Here is a 19,386-nt window from a genome sequence, read left to right as displayed (position 1 = left end):
TATTTGACAATATCAATAGAAAAAGATTGTTAATACATTCAATGCGAAATAATGAAATGGATGCTTTCCAAAGTGCTAATTGATGGATCATTCTGGTCACCTGGTCTACGCAAGTTCATTCTTTCTTTGAACATGACTGATGAATTCCATAAATTGTTACGTCGGGTAAGCTGAAATACCTTCTCTCGCTTGAAAACTCGTGGAGTGCCTAATCAACTGAGAAAGAAGAAAGGTCATTTGTACCGATGTGCCCATGAGCTAACCCCGAACTGGCTTATTAGGTAAACCGGTCTAGAATGATGCCTGTTAGTTTACATTCACTTTGCGTGCATGCATACGTAAGCATCATTAATTCAAATTGTCAATGGCAAGCCTCGAGAAAATTTCAGGCAACCTGAGGATCGCAACGCATACGTTTTTTTTTTTTTTTTCATTGAAGTGGTTGAATAATTTGAATACATTATAATAACTTAATGTACTAGTATACGTCATTCGTTCTTCCCGAGGACGTATTTAACGAACTATCCAAATCACTTGTTTCCACATGGGTACGTAAATATACTGACATGCCATTTAAAAAATTGAAACCAAATTGACTTGTTGCTGCAAGGGCAAATCTCTGACAAGACTTGATACATGAAACAAACACCATTCTACAGTTAGTTTCAATTAATGGGTTGGGATGGCTATAAGAATCTAAAAATTCATGAAATTTTTGAGAGTCATATATAAATTATGTTTTCACACACACACAAAGTGGCAGGCCTAATGGTTGAAACTGTTGAAACATATATCAAAATGGTTTGGACAGAAAGGGAGCTGTCGTATAGTGGCTCAGTGGGTCCGACAACACACTGCCAGCATCAGGTTCGGGGTTCGAGTCTATAATGTGTACCAGGGGCCATGGAATGTTTTCTTTTTCTCGTGCCAGGAAAAGACATGCATAACGGCGCTCAAACCATTGAAATCTCCCATTTTAACATTATCTGCGTTTTTAAAAGATGGACGCTATCATAATGTATTTCGCGGCAACATAATAATGACTGAACAAACGAAAACTCGCTCGAAAGTGCGTGGGATTAGCTCTATAAATTTATCCATGAATATTGGATATAAATTATAGTGACATACCCATTGAATTGTCTGGAGACTGATAGATGCTACATTATTACTTATTCTATTGAGGTTGTCGGCTGCTTCGTAATGGCGCATTATACCCGTGTATGGTTATACGGAAGGGGTGCATTCATTCATAGTTCTGGCTGGATCTAGGCAATAATTAGAAATAGAATACATTTAATGTATGTAATTTCATGAAAGTAAATCCTAAGCCATAATGCTCAGCTTTGGTATTATCATGTTATGATTATGTCGTATATCAGACGAAAAAAAAAAATGGTAAAGATTTTAGTTTGAAAAAGGGGACCTATATTTACATAAGGATTATCATTTGAAGAGTTTGTTTGCAAAAACCGATAAGTCCATATTTGCCAAATGGAGATATTTGCGATTAAAGGTCAAGAAAAATAAAGAGAATAATAAGAAAATTTTTGCTTCTTTTGACCATAACTTCAAAAATATACCTTTATATGTAGTGACCAATATATCATTTAAAAGATATTATTTTGTACTTTATGACAAAGATCGTACTTCAAAATCTTCAAAAATGGACTTATCGGTTTTTGCAAACAAACCCTTCATTTGTTACGGGAATTTCAATATTTCGTTCTCTTCATAAAACAGTGATACTTGGAGCAACGCCATAAAGCGCAAATTAGAGTCACTAAGTTTCCTGTTGACTTGCCTTTCGTCTCCTCTGATTATTTTGCTTTTTCGACTTGAAATCAGATTGCATAAGTTATAATCGTCATTAACCTAAGTCTTGTAAAATGACCTATATAATTATATATGATATTATACGGCTGAGCAACAATTTTTATGGGGAATGGTTGCAGTTTCTAGACTGAAAAAAAAAAAATCTTGAACACCGTATCCTTTTTCTTTTTGCACAAAACAATGGGAAAGTTGTCAGTTTACACTTAATGCTTCTTCTTATAGGTGCGTGTTGGATGTGACCGATATACCACTCTTTGTTAGCAAAGTCAACTGGGATGTCCACGGTGGATTCCATGTCCAGATTGAAATCAGCGAAAAAAAAACGAAATCAAACTTCATACAGAAAATTGAAGTTTCGTTACAGTCAGACTAAAATCACAAAATATATAATCATGAAATTCCAAACGTCTTCACGAAATAGTGACGATGGTCTAAGTCACAATAATAATGCAGATTACGTTAAATGACTAAAAAAAAAACCTGTTAGCGCCTGTCTTGTTTGACGCCTTCTGTTAATGAATAATATTTTTCTCAAACTGGGCACCTAAAATCGATGAAAACAATGTAAATCACTGACAAAGGTATTATCCAAAAACATGGCTCGACATTGTGAGTCTAAAAGTGATACCCAATTATTTGAGTGACGAAGTATTGCTTTCTTCTTAATTCGTCATACGTGTACTTCCACTTTTCGTCCTTCAACCTAAAACTCTATAATGCGCCCTTTGCTCCAAACAGGCCCCACCCCTCATCCCAAATATTGTAGTCTATGACACCAAACTCCTCCTCAGCCCAGAATATATTACCCCCCCCCCATCACTATGATCCCCCCCCCCCCCCCCCCTTCACCCCGGCCTCGCTCCCTGTGCGACCCTTCACGCGAGGATGCACGAATTTCACATGATTATGACGCGGCGTGCTGGCGTCTAATTTTACATTTCCTTTCATCCAATGGCAGCTATCGCGCCATCGGGATTGGACAATCTGTTAGTTCCTGCGAGAAAGTGAATCGGGGGGAAGCCGCTTATAAAGCAAGTGAACACTTAGGGGTGCAAAAGAAAAGAAAAAGGAAAACGTGAACGTTTCCTAAAAAAGTCACCCCTCACTCTCGGTACCCTCCCCCTCCCCACTGTACAAAAGAAAGCTAGAGGAGAAAGAAAGAGAGAAGAAAATAGGGCAAATTCCTGTCCTTCATTACCCCTTTTAAAATGTTGATGCAAGTTATTTACATGAACAGCAAAAAAGAGTCCAAATAACACTTTGATAGGTCTGAAACGTAATTTATTTGGGGGCATCTAGTAGGAATCATAAAAAGTGATAGGCCTATCTAAGACATCTAAAGTGCTCGTGAGGTTTGCTATATACCACTTTATAGTCGATCTTTCGGCTTCCTGACTGTGTTTAGCATATAAACCGATAACACGTTTTGCTGTTCATGTATTGATATGATAGCCATCGGACTGTCGGAGACCATTTGGCACCATGAGTTTCCTGAACTCGATCCGATCATTATTTCAAAACTGATGGGTGTTCTTTTTCCTAAACATGATGATTCAATCAATGTATATTAGAAATATTAAATAAAAATAATAAAATCTATAATAGAATATTGGAAATTGGACGAGAGAAGAATACTGGCGTCTAAGTTCATTTCGGACGGTTACCGGAGGCTCGCATGCCACATTCTTTGAGTAAATCTTTTACGTTTATGCTTATATTTTTCAGAATAACATTATATTAGTATACAACAGCACAAGATATTCCAATACGTCTCTATAATTCAGAAACTAACGATAAATAAGGTTTAGCTGCAAGTTGCAGATGTCGGGATTCAAGAATCTTAAAGATTTGCTGTTCTCCATCGTTTGAAATGAAGGACATGAATATAACCCATTCAAAAAAAAAATGCTTAGATATCGAGCTCAACTGTGAGTAAACGATTTTCAGTTTTTCAGTTTTTAACACAACAGGAGCCTATAATTTGTATATTATTATCACTTCGCAGGTGCGATGCTCTTGTAGGCCCAATAATACACGTACTATATAAGAATGAACAATGCAAGTACTCGTATTGTACACACAGTTGCCGATAACGAGGGCAGAGTTCAAAGGTTGCGTATTGTACCCCCCAACTCAACCCTCTTCCGGTTTATGGTTTTTGTTCCTTGTTTTCCTCTTTTTGTATCGTCCTTACAAAGTTATAGGCCCTACTTCCTGGCCTCGACTCCAAGCTATCTGAAACAAAAGTCTTGTTGCTGTTTTTTATGTTAATCCCACCTATAACACACCAAGCACACACTCAAACACACACAGCCTGACACACGCACACACGCACACACACAAAATACATGGTGGATAACACGCATGCTGAATGTCATAGAGAGAAAGCAGCCTGCTGGCGATAGAACCTCTGGACGAAATCTCTTGTCCGTATTAGTTAAAAATATGTCCCATTAGCTCAAAATCAACGTGTTATAATGTCAAATTGATAGATAACAATGAAGAGAGATGCGCTATGATACAATAATACTATTGAGTTAAACATTGATGAACAGACACTCAGGCAGATAGACTGATAAGTAACTGAATGGAATAGAATACAGGATAAACGATATTAACGGGATGGTATAGTATTGGTAGAGATGAGGATTGGGCTTTTAACTTTTTGTGAGATACTGAAAACCCACTTATAATAGTACTAGGACAGAGCATACCATTCTAAGAGGAACTCAAAGTTTATTTGATGAAAATCGATTCTGGAATGGATGAGACATCTAAAAAAAAAAAGGTAAAACAAATCGATCATAATAAAAGGTGGGTCCCATCTTTTATTTGGATTGCTCTGTTTTGGATATCTCAGCCATTTCAAAACCAATTTTCATCGAATGAATGATGAGTTTCTCTTGGAATTACATGCTGTTTCATATTTCATTAGAGGTTTCTTGTTAGCTCACCAAAAATGTTAGAAACATGAAATTGCATCTTACCCAAAAATGGACAATCCCTTTAATTATGATGTATCTTAAAACATGAACATGTTTGTACAATGAATAAACGATCGAGGATATCATATTTTATAAAAGACTTCGCGCTTCATGACTGAAGTTATGTCATTGATTGGGGCAGTGGAAGATCATTATATTGAATAAAGCTTGGGTTTACTATTGTTGTCGTCGTCATCTTTGCTATTGCTAAATTTATTTCAGCTGTAAACTAGGAGAATATTCTTTGGTGCAACCATCGATGAGCTCTTGTGTTTGCATAAACAATGATGAAGTGTCAATGAGACGATGAGTGACGATCTCGAACCTAACATAGATACCCTGAAAAGTTGCTGCAATAATATTTCAATTTCGACTGATCTGTTGACCAAGATTTGGGGCAACCAAGGAAACCATGGATCACACGGACGAAGAAGGAAACGGCGTAGGATGAACATTTTGCTAAGTCGATGATGAATCATAATAGTCACGAGTTTGTCCCGACGAGGAAAAACTGAAGTCGTTTATCAGTCTTTTCAATCGCTGATCGTGATCATTTTGTTTCCATTTAAAACATCTAACGCTCAATATAGTGGACATAAACGTGACAAGAGATAAATGGGGAAAGACAAAGAGGCAGAATGGAAGGAATCACGTGATGACGTAAATTACGAAATGTTCTCATTTGACTTTGAGGGAAAAGGATGCAGTTGTTATAATGAGAGAGGAGGGTACTCTGTATATCATATACGCTGTTATTTTCGCGTACAGTTATTTTCGCGAATGAGGTCATAGACATTTTTGCAAGATGTTGTTTTCGCGAATTGACGCCGACGCAGCTAGCATATATGGACTATCACCAAACGCATCGAGATAATTATTTTCGCGGGTTGTTAAATTCGCGATCCAACTGTGATTCGCAAAATTCGCGAAAATTAAACCCTCGCGAAAAACAGCTTATGATACCGTCGTCCCTACGTCTCGTAATAATTAGTACAGCTAAACCACGATGCCTTTGGCAAACTGTATTAGAGATGACTTGGAATTGCGTGGCAAAATACAAATGCGATTCACATCGAGCGAGCATCTTTTTTTTTTTTCTACCTACTCATTAAAAGCTCGAAGTTTTGGCAGTATACGTTTTGCAATGATCGAGAGTTACTTCACAACCAAATCTAAAATATTGAAGCTAATTTTTCCGCGCATAGGACCTACATGGAGAAAGAATAACCTTTCAAAACTGACAAACCATTAATTCGAAACGGGCATTTCACACTGAAAATAGAAATTTAGTTGATGTCTGGAACAAATTCACACAATGCATTGTTTTCCTGAACCCCTGATAGAAAGAAACCCACGTCCTCGACCCACGCACGGAGTTTCCGCATTTTATGAGTAATGTGCCGCCCTCTAGCGGGCTACATGTACGCGTCTTTCGCCAAAGTTAAAATAGATGATGATAAACAAAGGGCCTCTGACCGCAAAATGCACAAATCTCAGAATCTCGAATCTCTATCAGCGTATTATACTGTGGTAGACTTGTCAAATTTAATTCCCTAACGTATACAATATGATAGAAAGACATTATAGTTGGTCATTGCATGCACCTCTTCGTTCGCCACACCACTTTGGCATGGCTGTCTGTGGACCCCATGCCAGGATAAATCGCCGACGTATTTAATGATCAAAATTTGGGTTTGTTTTTGTTTTGTTTTTCTTACGAATTTCAAAAGCTTATCCCTACGTGGACTTTTCAAGAGGACTATGTGCATTCGATCACCGGTTTCCTTTTGATCTCTTCCTAGTTTTCAGGACATCGAATAAAGTATTATTCTCCGCAGGCTTATGGGCTCCGCTATCAGTGATTCGTTTTCTGCTTTCCTATAAAAAGTTTGAACCAGGCTGTTCTGTTTCTCCATTTTATTACCCCAACCCAACATTAGAAAGAATTTCAACTAGAATGAGCTACTAGTTATCTGTACACAATGCAGTTTGATAACATCTATTGGGTCCTACCCCTGTGTTATATCAAGACGTCGGATGTGCAAATCGTTCCTATCCGGACATTTCTAATAAACCAGCGGGACGAAAGACGCTCGTGGAGCGGTACTCCTCGATCACGTACCTCGATTAGTACAACTACTTTTATTGCTAGAAAAGTGCTTTGTTGCCATCATTGTTGACAATTTATACTAGTTTTAAACCACCACTGATTTCCCTCCCCCGACGATCGGCTTTATGATAACCACAGTCACGACTAAAGATGAATGAATAAATAAATAAAAAGGATAGTCCCTATACACGAGTTTAGATTAAAACTAACTTTCGGGCAACTCCAGGCTGCAGAAAAAAAAAAAAACCCAACATTTGGATTCGCCGTTTCAAGTGTCGAGTCGCTCCCTCCCCCCCCCAAAAAAAAAAGAAACAAAAAACAAAAACAAAACAAAGCAAAATGAAACATACATAAACAAACAAAAGTTGTACTAATCACAATTGATTGAGACTGCTAACTTTATGTGTATTCTCTTCTCAGTGTGAAATGCCCGTTTCTAGTGAAATGTTATTTTAAAAAGATTCAAATCCTTTCCCCACGTACTGTATGAGCGGAAAAAAGTTAGCTTCAATATAATGTGGTTATGAAGTAATCTCCATCGATTGCAAAGCCTACCACAAAAACTTAAGAGCTTGTAATGAGCAGGTAGTGAAAAAAAAAAGAAGAAAGTTATCTTCAATATAAATTAATGTTATGAAGTACATGTAACTCTCCATCGATTGCGTAAGTAGTGGAAAAACTGCCACACAGCCACAGCCAAGTACACGGCACTGCCCAGTTATCTGAAAGAGCGCCATCTCTTGTCACACATTTTCACCATCACTGACATCGTTGTTGTACCCGACCAGTGAGAATTTTCGGACAGAAGTGGATATTGTGCTCAACAACTAATCCGTGACTAAACTTTTACCCTGTGCCACTGAAAGTCGTGAAATGTGGAATGATTCTCAGCAATTTTATTCCCTCTCATCGGACTCCCCCATCTCCTCCTCCTCCATCACATTGTTTAAACTTATCCTCCTCCTTACTGTACTGAGCATTATCATTCGTCTGCATTATCATCATCATCGTCATCATCATCAATATCGATCATAATTTCAGTCATCATCACCATCATCATCAATATCACTAGACATTATCATCCAAGCTGTTATCAATATCATGAAAATAAAAATCATTTTCAATATCACTAAACATCATGGCCCTGTTTCATAAAAAAAAATTGCTAGGATAGTAACTCTTGCTCGAATAGCAACTTCCCGTGGCAACAGCCAATCAGGAAGCTTGATTCTTGTCGTTACCATGACAATTGCCATTCCAGCAAGAGTTGGCTATCACAGCAAATATCTTTATGAAATGGGGCCCATATCAGCTGATTTTAATATCATCATCTATACTTCGATCATCATTACAGTCGTCATCATCATCACCGTCATCGTCAGTTTCATTAATCACGTTCAGTACTCTCTCAGTCTTTCTCATCTCCGCCCCACATTTATACTAATGCATATGCAGTGTGTCATCACATTACACACATAGAAATGGAGATCAAAAGGAAGAAAAATGAGCATATATGCCAGCTTTGGCAATTCACATTTTATTGTTTTCTAAGTTTTAATTCATTAAAAAAAAAATATTCCATGTGATGAAGTACCACAAGTTAAGTATGAATTTAAAGCTTAGCATCTGACAAATTCATTGCTGTCAAAAACCAAAATATATTTTCTTGATATTATATGGCTTTTGTGATGATGCATAATTCATAAAGTACAATGGAACCTCATTAAAAAGAGGTCGGATATACAGCTGTACGTGTAACAAAACCCTCTTATAATGAGGTGATCTTGCAGGCCCCGACTCTTTATATTAGGTTATTCTTGTAAACTTATACAATGAGAGACCTAATATTACAATGAAATTGTCCGGCTTTATAGGTTCTTCCTATAACGAGGTTCTCCTATAATATAATGAGTACCACGCTATTTCACGATAGGAAAAAAATTCCTTACTCAAAATATCTTACTCCATTTTCTAAAACACTAATGATCAGAAAATATTACATTACAGTGCACTCCAGTTATAACAAACACTGTTATAACGAAATTCCGGTTACAACGAAGTTAAAATTCAGGCCGCGACATTATCCACTCTATGTATTTTTATTGTTTTTTTGTTTGGTTACAACAAATTTTCGATATAACGAAAGAAAACAGCCAGTCCCGAGGACTTAGTTATAATGGGAGTCAGTCCACTGTAGAGCAACAAATCACACATAAAAAAGCATTCTTTCTTGGACATGATGGAGTAACATTGAGATGAGGAAATCAGCTGAAAAAAAAAATAGACTTGACATTAACGACAGCAAACAGTATACCTTCACAGTGTGACACACTACACCCATGGCAAACAGGTACCATAATTATATACGCCATACATTTAGAAAGTCTAATTTTTTTTGCAAATCGGGACTTCCGGACAATTTAGTGAGTGGTTAAATTTGCAACTGTGGAGTGTAGCAATGTACAGAGAAATGTATGCATACACATCACATTTACGCTGGGCCCAGAATTAACATGTCCTTGTGTAGTTTACAAAATTTGCATATGACATCTGACTCGTAAAATTCGTGAATATAAAAACCCTGCAAAATATATCGCGTTACAGGAATTCTTCATTGAAGGAGAAAATAAAAACATTGCATAGAATTTGGCAAGAAGACAGATTAATTGAAATTCATGTATTTGACATTGTTACAAAATTTAAGCCTCAATACTCCACCAAAGTTAAAATGTGCAAAATAGTGATCAACTTGGAATAAAACTTCCTGAAAGACAAGATGGCAATATTGGCACATAAATTTCTGTGAATGATTTTACTGCTCATCACATCTGTGTTCTACATAATAAAGTCATCTTGACATCGGATAAAAGTGACTAGAACTGAAGGCTTCAAATAAAGAATGCAGTAAAAATTTGCCAAATGAGTTGAGTACGCCTTTTGTCAGTGTATAACAAAGAGTCATTCAGATATTGGAAGACCTTCATCAGTTGAGATTTGGTGGAAATTTGGTGGCATCCAACATGAGAGGTTAGAGGGATGGTACAGTTTTGGTTGAGACCTAATTTCAGGTTTCTAACATTTTTTGGTGAGATAATGAGAAACCTCTTATGAAATATGAAAGAGTATGTAATTCTATGAGGAATTCAACATTTATTTGATGAAAATTGGTTTTGAAATGGCTGAGATATCCAAAAAAGAGCGATTCTAATGAAGTGTGGGACCCACACTTTATTACGATTGCTTTGTTTTACTTTGTTTTTTGATGTTTCAGTCATTCCAAACCCGATTTTCATCAAATAAACTTTGGATTCCTCTTAAGATGGTATGCTCTGTACTATATCATAAGTGTCTTCTTGGCATCTCGCAAAAAGTTGAAAGCCCAATTCTCATCTCCACCAATAATGCACCGCTGTACCATCCCTTTAACTGTCTGCAGTGACCTTCAATAGAATTTAATCTTTTGTTTTTTTTTCATACTGATTTAAATTCTCCGTCTATGATTGATAGGAAACTAGTCCACACTCTTGATTGTCCACTTCATGTCTGAGTGCTTTGGCGATCATTTTGATGATATTCTATAAAACTGCCGCTTGGACCAAAGCCATATCTGGCAGTCAGTATAACTACAGTACTGATGATTTAATCTGAGCAAAAGTATTGATTCCTGCCGGTCTGCAAGAGGGCAAAAATCTCCGCCGAAAATGATCAGGGTGAGTGATTCCTCGGTGGAGAAGAATTTGCATCTGTCCATGTGACGCTGTCATGGCTTGTCTGACGTGGCATTTGGGACGTAGCTGAGAAGGCCTGTGGAAAGTCTCTTCAGAGCTAGAATCAGAAAGTAAATCAGAATAAAACAAAAACTAGAAATATCACTGAATGTGAGTGTTACCCCGGACTAAAACTTGTGTACTGGTATGCTGACAAGAATTATAAGCAGTATCTAATGTGGTTACCATAGCAACAAATTTTCTGCTACTCTAGAAAAATTTGTCCTGTGCAACTTTATATCACAGTTGCCATGTATGCCATTTTTTCTCAATCGCTTAAACACTAAAGATATGTAAACACTGAAAATATGTAAGTCTTTTTCCTGATTTGAGGGTTATAATGTGCTGTTCCCTTGGTAACACACTTTCCAGTACTCTTGAAAAATGTGTCCTGCACACAATTTTTCATTCATTTGAACCACTCAAAAACCGAAGAAACACTTCCATCAACATCTGTGACAGATCAACTGCCCAACCGACCACACACTGAGCCCTATGTTATATAACCCCTTCAATCTTCATTTGGTGGAAGTTCCAGTACAGTCAAACCTGTCTATAGCGGCCACCCAAGGGAAACGAAAAGAGTGGCCGTTATAGACAGGTGGCCGCTATAGACAGGTCATCCAACTTTGTGTGCATTGCATACATGTACATGTATCATTGTTGTACACCTCTGTAAGTACGTATGCACACGTGTGTTTCCTAAATTGAACAATGCCGGTGTCGATGACATTGTTGCGCAGTATAGCATGTGTATAGTCGTGAAGAAAGCTTAACATTATTATTACTGAATGAGTGATGAATGCAGCAGTGGCGATCACTGAACATTGCCCAAGAATGAATGGCACGGCTACTTTGTTTTTGTGTACAAAACGAGCATTCAAACTAAAAAGCTGCAGGTACCTACAAATGTGTATTGCATGAGTCAGCTCTTCTGGTTGAGAGATGATTTGGTATTTTTGACGAGTGAGTGCCATCCACCACATAATTATCAAGGTTGAACACTTATCACTGTCTGCCCCACCCGTCCCATCAACTTCTCAATGACAGGTGACGAGAATCGGCCTGTGACTAGTCGCTCACGCTTTTGTCGCGTGCCAACAGCCCGTTGACGCACGGTCACATGATAAACTGCTGGCAGTGAAAACAAAAACAGCACTACCAACAAACATCGGAAACACACCACGGGCCATGAGTATTAAAGTAACCCCTCCCCCTCCCCCTCCCTACCCCCTTCCATGATTCTACGCAATTGACCTTACACACAGGATCCCTACAAGCAGATGACAACAGACAATAGCCTGTATCTTTCTCACTCACAGCTAGCCACTCATCTCTTGCTTCCAAGTTCCCCAGGGAATTAGTCATACCCCCTTTTTCTCTCTCTCTATGTGAATTTTGGCAGAGCGAGGCATTTTCCCGGCCAGGGATTTTTATATATCTCGTTTGGATGCTCGCTGACCTCAATGACACAGCATGCAGTTTGTTTTCCCAATATCCTCTGTTCAAGGAATCGAGGGGGAGCAAAAAAGAAAAAGTGTGTCAGCAAACCATTACACCCCTGAATGGCTGACACATATTCACAAAGACATAGACATATAGACACAGACACACAGACACACAAACACACACTCACACACACATAAAACATACAGACACAATCAAAAACATGTTCCCTGTAGTTATACACACTCTCATAAGGGTTCACAATACAGACCCTCTAATTGGATTCTGCGAGATATTATTTATACAAAATAACTTTTTTTTATTTCAATACTCTCATAAGGAAAATTCATCTGATAGTATCAAAAAGCATATTAATGATGTAACAGTTCCAACAAGGGACTTCCTAAACAAACAAACTGAGTCATACTGGTATACATTGAAAAGATCTGATAATATACACCCTCTATTACTCATCTATTAGATGCACCTTGAATATGAGGTGGAAATTGTACTTTAATGCCGTATGTGAAGTGTCTTCTATTTCTCATATACAGACTTGCATATTTCACTCTACATGTACCTGTTGTTTACATGTGTGTAAAGAGTGAAACAGCCATTAGCACAGGCTGGTTCAATATAGGCAAGGAAGCAAAAATAACTTAAGGTGAAAGTTTTCCTTTAATGATTTTTGAGTCAAGCTTATCTTATTGTAGCTGCCTGACAAATTGACATAAATACATACCTGTCACCGATTATTCACTTCTATTTAGTAATAGCCATGGATATGACGCCTGTCTAGAAATCAGGAGGTAGTGAGTTTAAATCCCACCTGAATATGTACATCCTTGATATTTGTCACGGCTGTTACTAAAGCACATTGTATAATTGGTGTGTATTTATGCTGATGAAGGGCATTGTCAATCAGTTGAAACAATTTAAACTCAATACAATAATCATGAATCAAATAAATGGGCAGAACTGACCGCTGTAAGGGATCACAACCATCACTAGCTATTGGGCAAAAACTCAGGAGTGCAATGTATATGACACCTGTCTCGGACTCAGTGTTGTCGCTTTGAATCCCACCCGAGTATGTAATCTACTATGCCAATGATTTTGAATATCATGGCTATGACTCAAACACTGAATACCCAAGGTAATTGGTGTGTATTTACATAGATGAAGGACAATTTGTCAATCACTTGCAAGGTGCAAGTTTGTCTCCCAACTAAAACCTAGCTCCACCTGAGGTTTGAGCCCCTCACCTTCTCGCAGCTCTGGCATCGGGGCGCTGATGATCATGCGAAACCATCCGGGCTCGTCGCCATAGAAACGGGATGAGGGATGGATGTGGAGCCCACAGGAGACAAGGTGCAGGCAGAGGCTGCATTCCTCCTCAGCGGTTGAGCATCCCATGTACTGTAGGTGCATGGCAGGAAGAGGAGTTGGTGAGTGATTTTAGCAACGAGGAGGCATGATATTTCTAGGGGGAAACAAAATAGTGGGGGTGGGGAGGGGGAGAGACATTGCTTTGAAAGAGACATTATACAAATAGTGCATGGTCACGAGTTCGATGGTACAAGATTTTGCATGAGGTGAAAGATAGAGGCATTCTATTCAACGAGGCGAAGCAGAGTTGAAAAGTGTGCCTCATCTTTCACCAAGTGCGAAATCTTGTTCCATTGCACGAGTGAAGACCATACACTATTTGTTTTCTACAACACCTCGAACGTCAATAGATTTGGTCCACACAGATTCTTGAATTTAGCACAGAAATGGTAACCATTTTCCGTGAAAGACAAATGAGTAGCTGCACAGTCGCAGTCACCGTGTACGTACGTACCCGAAACAAAGTTGTTTACAAAAATGAGTGACAAAAGTACGCGCTTGTATTAAATAGCGCACTTGTAATTGTTGAGTGCGCGTGGCAAATGTTTGTCTATTGTGACATCAGAGCCGTGCGATGGAACAAAAACTTCCGAGTCCATCTTGAGTTTAGCATGGGAGTCAATAGAAATGGGTGAGGTCAGCCATGCACTATCCATTTTTGCTCAAACAAAATTGCACGGCTGACATCCAGAGCGTGCTATGGAACTTTTCACTAAATGTCACGTGATGGGCAATCGACTAATCGGATAGCTACATTCTAAATAGGTGTTGTATAATACGGGTAAGTCAGACAAGGCTGGAATATTGGGGGCTCCTGAAAAGTTTTGATCACTGTTGTCGTCGTATTTTTTTTCTGTTTTGTTTTTAGTTTTGATGGAGCTCTGCTTAGTGTGAATTTGATGAAATCCTCTGACACTCATTTCATACAGATTTTGCCCACAGGACTCATGGGTCCATCTGCTTATCTCTGTATAACTTTGCTCCACGGAATTAATGATAAAACTGACATTTGCTGCATCTGAGGTCCCCTGAAACAACTGGGCAGTGGTCTGGGGATGGGGATCGCGGAAAAAAAAAAAATCACCTTTACGAGGTTCATCCAAACGTAGAGGCCCGCCCTCGGACGCACATACTCCACACCTAGCTTGTCAAGCGCAGTTGTGACCGCATCACGCGCCTCTTGGAGGCGACGGCAGAAGGCGGGAAGGTACACTCTGTGCACCCACTCTGATGACAAACGCAAAATGAACAAAACTTATCTTTAGTGGGAATTGAGGGAAAATCTCTTACATTACACAAGCGTGCAAGCTGTGTAATATGTCACAGCATGATCTCTTGACCTGAATTTCAGATTTGCGTTCACTTTCACATTTAAACCACTTAGGAGATTCCAGAAGCTATCAACCTTGCATAAACCAATTTTCATCACATTCTGGTGTAATTTTGCTGAATTTATTATCTTGTTATCATTAAATTAGCACCTCTGAATTCTATCCCATATCTCATATTGGGAAAAGATCAAACGGAATTCTTCACATTCACTTACTCTGCTATAAAAATAAAAAACTGAGAGAAAAACAGGGAGAACTTTGACCTAATAAAATTGCATTGCCAATTGAAAAACCAGTTACTGGTATAAATTAAGAAATAAAGACAACTGAAATGAACAATTCAATAAGAACGTCAAAGAGCTCAAATGCAAGATAATTTTTTTTTACTCTACCACACAAATCACAAGCAACGAATGGTAAAAATTATGATAAAGAGACACAACACCAAAAGATACAAAGGCGAATCCAGGGAGTGCTGTATGAGTTAATTGGATGGATTGTCCACTTCCTGCCTCACCTTTGTCCCCTAGGATCTGGGTCAAGGCCACTTGGGTCAGGCTGGACACGGTGTGGTAGTCCGATAGCATCGAGACACCTTGAAGGACGCCCTCGTTGTGCGAGTACAGGACGCTGCAGTGGGAGCTGGCGTAGGCAAAATCCTGCCGAGATAAGACGGCAGGGTAGAGACAGTCAGCAAAGATAGACAGGGACTCTGATAATGCCAGAAATCATCATAGCTTCTAACCTTTCAAGTTAGAGCAGGTTTTCAAACGTTTCTTCTTGTTTTTGTTTTGTTTTGTTTTTGTTTTAAGTTGTTGTTTTTCAGTGTATTGAAAGTTACACAGCAGATTGTAATTACACATTAAGCTGAAAAGTTGTGCATCATTTTTAGAATTAATAGTATAAATGCCCAGATACATAGTATTTTGGGTAGCTGTTTTATCAACATTAAGTACGGTAGTCCATCCAAACTTGACCTACAATGTTGTGTAGATCAAAGTTAGAAAGCCCACTCTGGTGTAGCAACGTCTCTCACTCCAAGAGAAGGCCATGGTAATACAATAGAGATCACAGACGTTCGGTACGCTCCATTAACCCGTTGAGGATGGACTGATTTTGCTACAACACGCATTTTCCCATAGACACCTGCCCCAGTATACGAGGGACTCATCCTCAACGGGTTTATTGGTGATTAGTTTCCAGACATCTGTACCAATAGGAAACGAAAGTCCTTCAATGTGCCTGTGTCAATTGGTGAACAGAGCATATAACAGGTTAAAGGGACTGTACAGTAATGGTTGAGGTGAGGATTCAGGTTTATAACATTTTTTGGTGAGATGATGAGAAACCTTTTAGGAAACACGAAAGAGTATGTAATTTCAAGAAGAATTTAATGTTTATTTGATGAAAATTTGCCTTGAAATGGCCGAGATATCCAAACGAGCAATCCTAATCAAATTGACAGGCCACGACTTTATAGGACCTTGTTTTTAGGTATCTCAATCATTTCAAAACTGATTTTCATCAAATAAACTTTTGATTCCCCTTAATAGAATTGTATGCTCTTTAAAATTTCATAGAGTGGTTTCTAAATATCTCGCAAAATGTTACAAGCCGAATCCTCACCTCAACCAGTACTGCACAGTCCCTTTAAACAGTAAGTTGAAAGTTATTCTACCTGTTGTTGTTATGAAAGTTGGTTTTTTTTTTGGTACACCCTCAAATTTGTAAAGAACACTCTAATAGTGAAGATAGATAGCAAAAAAAAAAAAAAAATGTATATATATATATATATATATATATACATATATATATATATATATATAAATAATAATAATAATAATAATAATAATAATAATAATAATAATAATAATAATAATAATAATAATAATAATAATAATAATAATAATAATAATAATAATAATAATAATAATAATAATAATAATAATAATAATAATAAAAATCCAACACAGACTTTGATCTGCAACTCAGACTGACCTTGCTGATGCCCCACAGGAAGTGCGCCCTCTCTAGGTCAGGGATGTCCTTCTCTGGGATGCTAAGGATGCTTGACGACGGACGGTCGCCATGGTCGTAGATACCAGCCAGGTATATTTCATCTAGAATGGCATGTAATGCATGTCTACACACAAAAACAACAAGCACACACAATAGCAAATGAGCCATCCTCAACAAAAGGATTTATGAATGATGGTAATACTAATGATAAAGATGATGATGATGATGACGATGATGATGACTGCCGTACTCTTACATATTACTGCTGCTGCTGCTACCACTACTACTACTACTACTGCTACTAACGAATTAATGATAATGATGATAATTATAAAAGTAGGCCTAATGATTATTATCATTATGATCATGAGAATGATAGCAACATCAATAAGCAATAATAATGTTTAGAACGACTGCAATAAGTGCCTACAATATTTGTCACGATTCAGATGCAATTATTGTTGTGTTATTATCGTTAACATTATTCCCATACAACCAGAGCAGCCTCTTAACCCATTGAGGATGGGCTGATTTTGCCACAACACTCATTTCCCATAGACGCCTGCCCGAGTATACTCAGGACTAGTCTTCATTTTGCAAAGGGCCCTGCCATATTTGTCTTTCTAGCATTATTGCCATAAATTGAGAGATTTGGCACAAGAAGCCTGTGGTCTTCATGATTAGGATTCATTTGAAACTGAAACAACACAATTTGGAACATACCATACCTCTTGCAAAAATTCAGGTAAGCCACGACCTGCTCTCGAGTGAACAAAGTTCCCTGTGGGTTGAGTGGGTTTATCAGGAATAGAGCTCTAACTTTACAGCCCTGTGGGAAGTGGAAGGGTTAACAAAGTAACAAGGAGAATAAATAGCATTTAGTTTGCTTGCTGGTAGAACCACTGCTATGAATACTATTTCCTATACCCAATCTATACACAAAGTTGGGCACAGAAGTTCTCCTGAAGGGCTAAGACTTATGACCTCTGGATTTGTTCATTATAGTCTAATAGGGAACTTTAGATTTACACAATGCGGAGGTGTAGAGGAAAAAAGAACTTGTTCTGCGCATGTGCAAACTGTTTAGCAAAATTGAGCTTGCGTTGTCTGAGTTTCCACGGTCGGTTCTGGGCTATTTTTGCGTCCGCTCAAATCCATTAAGCTCAGAGAGCTACTTGATGCACTGATCATATGGGGGCACCATATTAATTTTTATAGGTTGCGTCTTTGCAAAATCTAAAGCTACTTTGCAACACAACGCAGGGTGACCTTTGTGTGCACAGCAAAGCGCCGCATACCACTTCTGAATCCCTCTAAACAGCCATGACCATAATACAGAGTTTAGAGCATTTCAGGAGTGCTCTTGAACCTAGCAAGGAGAGGGGAATAACAAATGCATCTCCAAACTTCATTATGAAGGCCATTCAAACTGACAGTGACAACTCTGCAACATCAGGAAAAATTGTGACAATTCGGTGACCTTTGCAGGAATGGCACTCCAGAAGAGAGATGCTTGACACATAATTTGAAATCACGTTCAAAGTTTAGCACCGACTCTTGTCTGCCCTGATGACCCCGATGTGACCAAACTTACCTTCTGCCGTGCCTCCTGGTAGCTGCTCTCAAGTTGTTCCACAGTGAGTCCCACTTCTTCTCCTTTATCACAACCTGGCTGGAAAACAAAAGCGTAACCATGGAGATGACTTCAGATCAAAAGAAAATTTACCCCACCAATTAAAATGGAATGCTACGAAGTGTATAATTTCATTTTGATGAAAAGTACAGATTTCCTTGACTTGTCAATGATGGATGTTACAGGTATTATCATTCCCACTTCTTTCTGCAGGAGGCCATTGAAGTGTTCTTTGAATATGCTATAAAAAACTGAAAATATGTTACATTCCCTTTGTACTCTCTTTACATCCTTGCTCTACTGTGACATGGCATCACAAATTGTTGTAGTTTACTTATCCAGTTATGACGGTACGTGGATTTCACCAAAACTTTGACAATTTATCATATTGTGAAAAACAAACTATCAGATTTTCCTAAAACTTCAATGATGCATTCAACAAAATATTACTGCATTCACAGCATCCAAATATACACTTGGGGTAAATTCCCCTCTTGTGCCAGCAGCATATTACAGGGAATATCATTGATAAAATCCAAATGAATACACATATTACAAGCTCAAATGTTGTAATCTGAGAATTTTACATGTAATTCTCACTTGTGTACAGTTTTGTGACTCACTTGAGTCAACATAATTCAAAATTTGTGTCTTTATGCTCTCATTTCCTGGTGATGAATGGGATCCATATATCAAAACTTTTCAAACCCCAAACAAGATTTTTGGGGTTAATTGGAGGGCAACCACCATATCCCCCACACCCAAAAACGTCTTAAATCGTTAAATTTATGTGTCTTGGAAATACTGGCAAGATATCATCCAATTAAAATAGTGTTCCTGATTGTCCAAGTCATGGCTGAATGGTGAAGCT

The 19,386-nt window shown here is 38.2% G+C and overlaps 1 protein-coding gene across 1 annotated transcript; it reads right to left on the bottom strand.

The window, feature by feature from the left end:
• Positions 1–10,117: 10,117 nt before the first annotated feature.
• LOC140236314 (probable inactive 1-aminocyclopropane-1-carboxylate synthase-like protein 2) lies at positions 10,118–18,086 on the bottom strand. Its single transcript, XM_072316266.1, has 6 exons — positions 18,058–18,086; positions 16,862–17,006; positions 15,381–15,522; positions 14,617–14,759; positions 13,409–13,562; positions 10,118–10,755 (listed from the first exon to the last, which is right to left on the bottom strand). Exons 1-6 carry the CDS (start codon positions 18,084–18,086, stop codon positions 10,691–10,693), a joined length of 678 nt encoding a protein of 225 aa, XP_072172367.1. The 3' UTR covers positions 10,118–10,690.
• Between the last annotated feature and the right edge of the window lie 1,300 nt (positions 18,087–19,386).

This window comes from Diadema setosum, chromosome 12 (assembly GCF_964275005.1).
Source record: "Diadema setosum chromosome 12, eeDiaSeto1, whole genome shotgun sequence".
Classification (NCBI taxonomy): Eukaryota; Metazoa; Echinodermata; class Echinoidea; order Diadematoida; family Diadematidae; genus Diadema; species Diadema setosum.
The sequence above is the reverse complement of the archived record's forward strand: the minus strand, read 5'-3'. Positions and strand labels throughout refer to the sequence as shown.

Excerpts from the sequence above, each read along its gene's own strand:
- LOC140236314 (XM_072316266.1), bottom strand. The coding sequence starts at position 18,086 with ATGGTGCCCCCATATGATCAGTGCATCAA. Across the intron at positions 17,007-18,057 it reads CCATATGATCAGTGCATCAA|ACATGCATTACATGCCATTC; the intron begins GTAGCTCTCTGA and ends TTTTGTGTGTAG. Across the intron at positions 13,563-14,616 it reads TTTGGATGAACCTCGTAAAG|TACATGGGATGCTCAACCGC; the intron begins GTGATTTTTTTT and ends ATGCACCTACAG.